Source organism: Fistularia commersonii, chromosome 2 (genome assembly GCF_037954325.1).
Source record: "Fistularia commersonii isolate RoL2024-O1a breed Wild chromosome 2, RoL_Fcom_v1.0, whole genome shotgun sequence".
Classification (NCBI taxonomy): domain Eukaryota; kingdom Metazoa; phylum Chordata; class Actinopteri; order Syngnathiformes; family Fistulariidae; genus Fistularia; species Fistularia commersonii.
This window is the reverse complement of record NC_141285.1, coordinates 2,298,299-2,304,298: the sequence shown is the minus strand read 5'-3', so window position 1 is coordinate 2,304,298 and position 6,000 is coordinate 2,298,299. Positions and strand designations below refer to the sequence as shown.

The 6,000-nt window shown below is 39.2% G+C and overlaps 1 protein-coding gene across 5 annotated transcripts in view; it reads left to right on the top strand.

The window, feature by feature from the left end:
- Positions 1-351: 351 nt before the first annotated feature.
- rmdn2 (regulator of microtubule dynamics 2) overlaps positions 352-6,000 on the top strand; it is a 42,376-nt gene continuing 36,727 nt past the window's right edge. For 2 of the 5 annotated variants that reach the window (XM_086164277.1, XM_086164312.1), the window contains exons 1-2: positions 1,132-1,175; positions 4,433-4,893. In XM_086164277.1, coding sequence (XP_086020403.1) covers positions 4,442-4,893 — 452 coding nt within the window. In that variant the 5' untranslated portion in view covers positions 1,132-1,175; positions 4,433-4,441. Of the gene's footprint in view, positions 371-1,131; positions 1,181-4,432; positions 4,894-6,000 lie in introns of those variants that run through there. The other 3 variants (XM_086164295.1, XM_086164303.1, XM_086164286.1) reach the window with 3 other exon arrangements.

Genomic DNA, 6,000 nt, shown 5'->3' with positions numbered 1-6,000 from the left:
TGACACTTTTAGGTTCTTTCCACTTTTAGCAGCTGTTCTAAGAAACTAGTAGTACAGTTTTAAAATGTTCACAGCTTTTCTGTGTTTGAAAGATGTTTTAAATTGGTAGCAGTGGGTCTAACATGCTAAAAAAAAGTAAAATCCAAGGTGGAAAATAAAAAGTGTTTCAGTAAACATTGACAGTATACTAGTAAATGTTGATCGGAGACACGCAGAGTTGTAACATCCTGTAAAGGCCCAGCGAGGACAGGATGTCGTCAGTGACGACGAGTCCAAGGTTGATGTGGTAATGTGTGCAATCGCTAATGTTTTAAAGTCAAAGTTTGCAGGGACACGTTTGTCCGAGGAGCAAATCTGCAAGGTCTCCAACGTGAGTGTTTGTTTGCAGCTTTTAGTTTTGTGCTATTTTAATAGAAAAGCATGGAATTCAAATTTTGAAACTAAATGCACGCTGAGATCATTTTTGATGATCTGTTTTATTGTCTAGCTGATTATAATATTTGATAATATTTGTGTAAACCTGTTGTTTGCTGCCCAGATCGGTCATTGGCGTTTTCCCATACGGTGCATTTGAACTTCACCCATTTATTCCAGAAGGTGTTTTCTGTTAATTCATTTGATATTCTGTGAATAAAAAAAAACACTCATTTACGATAACAGGAATACAACGGACGTTTCCTTCTTGTTATGCACATATCCTTGAAAAGAAGCACCGAAAGAGGAAGCAGTGGATATTTAAACATGTAAAAGATATGCAGAGTAGTTTGAAGGTGACAAAAGGCACTATTGCTATGACACATCACACATCCCGCGGCTGCCTCAAGGTATTTTGCAGGTTGAATCTGCAAAGTTTTTTAAAAAGTGCTCCTTCTTGCATGTAAAACTCTCAATATCCATCTGATCAAACTCATTTTAATGTGAATTTTCCACAATATCCTCCATGCATTTTTAGTCTGTTTTTTTTCTGTCAATGTTCAAATTTTTTTTAAAGTGCCATACGAAGAAAAATGCAGAATATGTCCACGAATTATAAGCAAACAAACGTGCAAAACGGATATTCGTCTTGCAGGAACGGACCTTCGTGGAGTCTGAATTCACACGGAATGGTTTAATAGTTGCACCAAAAGACCTGTCAGACCACCTCCAGCCAGGTGCCTCCTCCTTAAACAGCTGCAGTAAGGTCATTTTTATAATGTAAAGTTTAATAATAGTGTTGCGAGTGAGGCATTTGCATGTTATATTCGTGACGCTGATGGATTTATCGTGTTTTAAACCGTGTCGCCTCGGCGGCTAACTTTGTTTTGATTCTTGCTGCTGCTGCTGCTGCTGCACTGGACCCACAGATAGCAGGGCTAATAGTGTCATTTGCGTGTTGACAGTCAATAAAACCTTTTATTTCTGCTTTTTTGGGAACCAGTTTGCTTGAGACACACAGTCACACACACGCACTGCACGTTTCAGGTTGCATATTTCGTCCCAGCATCTGAGCGAAGACACTTGCTAACGAAATGTGTTAATCCAATTTTCCGAGCAGGCTAGCTTGGAAAAGCTAGCTAGCTAACAAGCTAGCTTGCCCCACCTGATAAGCTGTCCGTAATCACAAAGCGTCTGACCTTAAATAGATATGTTTTATACCGACTGACTCAATCATATCGATCTAGATCGATAATATTTATCCTGGAGAGATGTCTTTCTCACAAGCATTGCAAACTATTTAGGTAGAATGAACCCCCCAGCTTGTATATGGTTTATGTCTGTTTATGCAGCTTAGTATTTGACTTCCTTCTAGATCCAGCACTGACACTTGCAGGGCTGGATCTACAAGTCAACATAAGTTTCCTCTCCAGGTGCTTTGGCCAAACCCGCTATCTAGTTTAAAGCAGCTCCGTTGTAGAAACTCTTTGCGTTTCGGACGGTCCCACTTGTGCTGTACGATGTCTCAATGTTTAAACTTGAAGACGTGGTTGAAGGACTATCAGGTCAGTGATCAATGATTCGCCGCCGGGTCGACAGACTGACTGGATGATTATTTCCTCATTCAGCTTTTCTGCAAATGTCTGTTTTTAGTTAAAGATTGCGAATATTTTCCTTCAAGATGAGAATCATTGCTAGAATTGTACAAACCTTATATGACATGCTTTTATTGGCGCTTGGATTCCTGATGTTCTGTGTATTTTACTGGTTTGAATGGCGTCGTCAGCCAGTGTTTTTAAAAATGACTTTTTGTCTACGATACATAAATGGGCTTTTAGATTTAAATATGGATTTTTATTTTCTCTGTAATCTGTGCATCATTCGCTCGCGCCCGAGTACGTTGTTGATGATAATAAGCGTATTGCTGTATCTGGTACGACAAATGTAACCTGCATTTTCTACTTAATAAACGGAAATAGTGAATGCTTGTAAATTGTAAATGGATGGGAGTCAGAGTCCAGTTGGGGGAGGATATTTCTGGCCGAGCCACAAGTTGCTCATGCCAAGAGCAGTACAAAGTACATTCCTTTTGTCAAAACATTGAACACTGACTGCACATCCTCTGTAACCGCAAGCCATTTGAGTACAATGTATGAAAATGTAGTATGTATGCAGAAGATACGGCATCGTGTGTTTGCAGCAGTGAAATTAAGAGCCACTTTTGTCGTCCAGATCGGGGCGGGCAATCATTTTGGCCGTCAGGACGCATTTTTAATTTAATTTTAATGCGGGGGCCAACTAGATATCGTGTGAATTGAACAAAATGAAAATTGCAATTTTCATATTTCAATATTTGGGGGCATTTTATTTCAACTTTGAAATCATTTGTGATGGTATAAATGTACCAACATTATTTTGTATGTAATCATCCACACAAAATGAAACAAGGGAAAATTAAGGAGTTTTGAAATTCAATATCGATTGAAAATATTTGTTAAGATATTTAAAGAAAATAGTTTGGCGGGCCGGATAAAAAAGCAAAACGGGTCGGATGCGGCCCGCGAGATTTAAAATGCCCAGGCCTGCAGTAGAACCTCAGCTTACAAATTAGATTTGTTCTTTGACTCCGTTTGCAAACTGAATCTGTTTTCCCCGTTGATGATAAGAGTAAGAATAAGAATAAGAATAAGAATAAGAACAACTTTATTTATCCCAAAGGAAATTGTTGTGCCAGAGTTTCAAGTAAAACATAAGAATAATAAACAATAGTAAGAAATTGTATAAACAGTATAAAAAAAAAGGGGGGGGAAATGACAAATACAAATAAAACTATGAAGTGCCTAAGTAACAAGTCAAGGCTATAAAGTGTCTTAAGTACAAAGATGATGATGAGCCTTTAGCTGTATCTGGTACGATAAATGTAACCTGCATTTTCTACGAAATAAAAGAAAACGTGATCCGTTTTCCGTCCACGAAAAACACTTTGCACTTTTCCTCTTTTCCTTCATTTTGAGTTTCTCAAGTGTTTTGATCACCATTAGCTGCACAGTTATTATTTGTTCCAAACGAATCATTACGTTCCTTGTGATAAATCCTATAGATGTAAATTCTTGGATATCGCTGTCTGTAATCTTTGATACAGTAAACCTTTGTTTTTCGCGGGCGTTACGTTCCAAAAACAATCCGTGATAGGCAAAATCCGTGAAGTAGAAACCTTTATTTTTTTTTTACAATTATTATACAATTAATCAATCATTTGTTTCACTAATAAAAGTACTGTACTTTAGAAACCTTTTTTTCAACAAATAACTTCTGTACTGTACTGTCAAATAATAATTTTAATAATCAATGTGAACAGAGGGTTTCAAATTGCGGAGATTAGCACCGCCCACTGGGACCCGAATAATTGGATAAAATGGGAGAAAATTAAAAATGATGATGAAAAAAATTGCAGACCCTTTTTGCATCCTTATTAAAACTTATTGCTGCTGTCGTCCTTATGTTTTTTTCTTCCTTCTTTATGGAACGAACGGAAGATTCATTAATTCCGTAACCTACAGCCGCATAGCTTTTACCTTCCCTTAGCATGTCCAGAAGTTTAACTTTATCTGCAATAAATAGCATCTTCCGCTGCCTTTTGGGCCCTTTTGTCGCTCCAGAGCGTTTTGTCAACATTTTGGGTTTTAGAGAAACTCAAAATTGCAAGACAATTTGCACGTAGGTAACGTAAATTCGGCAAGCTGTTTTACGTACGTGTACATATAAAACTGCAATGTTATTGACGCACAGGTAGAGAAGAAGCAGAGTGACTTTTTTAGCCAATCAGAATGCAGAACACAATGCACGACGCAAATCCGTGAAGTAGCGAAACCGTGAAAAGTAAACCGCGTTATAGCGAGGGATCGCTGTATTTGATACAACACCTGCAAATGCAGTTTAGACGCATGTATGTTATGTTCATTATTCATGAAACCTGTGAAATTAGGCTAAATATTCCGATGCTGTTTTTCCTTTCCAGGCCTCTAAGATGGCCCACGCTGATGGTAAGGTGCTGGTGCTGGGTGCTTTCGTCGGTGTGGCGGGTCTTGGCCTGGCTTTCTCTTGGTACCGGGATCAGAGGTCCCGACGGCGGCGATCCTACCCCGGTTCCTACCTCAACCGCACCAATGAGCAGACGGCAAGCGTCGTGTTGGCGGACGTCCCGAACCTGCCGAGGGGCCAGGCGGAGGTGCTGGAGCGCCTGGAGGCGCTGATCCAGAGCGTTTCGGAGTTGAAGGATGAGATGAAGGCTTTGAAGAACGCCCTTCCGGCCCTGCAGGGTCAGGTCAGGGAAGAACTCGGGGGACGGGACGGGGCGGAGGCACGCAGAGGGAGCCCCCACAGCAGGAGCACCCCGACCCGCAGGAAAAGGCCCGCCGGCAGCGCCTCGGGGACCAGAGCTGCACATCCAAGCTCAGAGGAAGCAGAGAGTGAGGGAGGGTGAGTAATAATGATTAAAAAAAAAAAAAACAATTCTACACAAACAGTTTCCCGTTTTAAACCAAAATGATTACATATCATACAGACGTGGCGTCACTTTTCTAAATCGGACAGCTTTGTTTTTATTTCCCTTTCGTGAATATACCGCGATTTACACCAGTGTCCCCCCGTGCAAACCTTTTTCGTCCATTTGAACCCACTCGTCTCACAGATACTCGTTCCGTTCTGAGAGCTTCGTATCAATGTTGGCCACATTGATCACATCCCGTCACTCAGCTACGATAGACGGGGTATGAAAATATTGTTAAACGCCACTTAAGTCCGAGCCGGTTCGACATTTTGCATTGCAATACCCTGAAGGGGGGCAACTCGTGTTGACTCTCAGATCCGGCTGCGCAGTTTGCAGTTATAATAACTTAACTATGCCTATATAGATATGTTAAGGACTGTCTCAGAAAATTAGAATATTGTGATAAAGTTCTTTATCTTCTGTAATGCAATTAAAAAAACAAAAATTACTTTTTCATGATATTCCAATATTTTGAGATAGGATTTTTGAGTTTTCTTAAGATGTAAGCCATAATCAGCAATATTGAAATAATAAAAGGCTTGCAATATTTCATTTGATTTGTAATGACCCAGATTGTATGACGTTTTTGTAATTAAAAAAACTAAAATTACTTTTTCATGATATTCTAATATTTTGAGATAGGATTTTTGAGTTTTCTTTAGATGTAAGCCTTAATCAGCAATATTAGAATAATAAAAGGCTTGCAATATTTCAGTGGATTTGTAATGAATCCAGAATGTACGACATTTTTGTTTTTGTAATTGCATTACAGAAGATAAAGAACTTTATCACAATATTCTAATTTTCTGAGACAGTCCTATACGCCAGTATATCTCCATGTCTTTCTATACATACTAAATATATGTATGCATGTGTGTATGATAAATCGACATCACCTACTTTTATTAAGCCAGCACCGGCCAGAAACATAAACATTTCAAATGTAAGAATGCGGACGCTGATGTTGTCAAGGTCACCGAGATCATTCAGTTCCCTTTATCAACTTATTGGGGGAAGCAAAAAAAAAAAAAACTCTT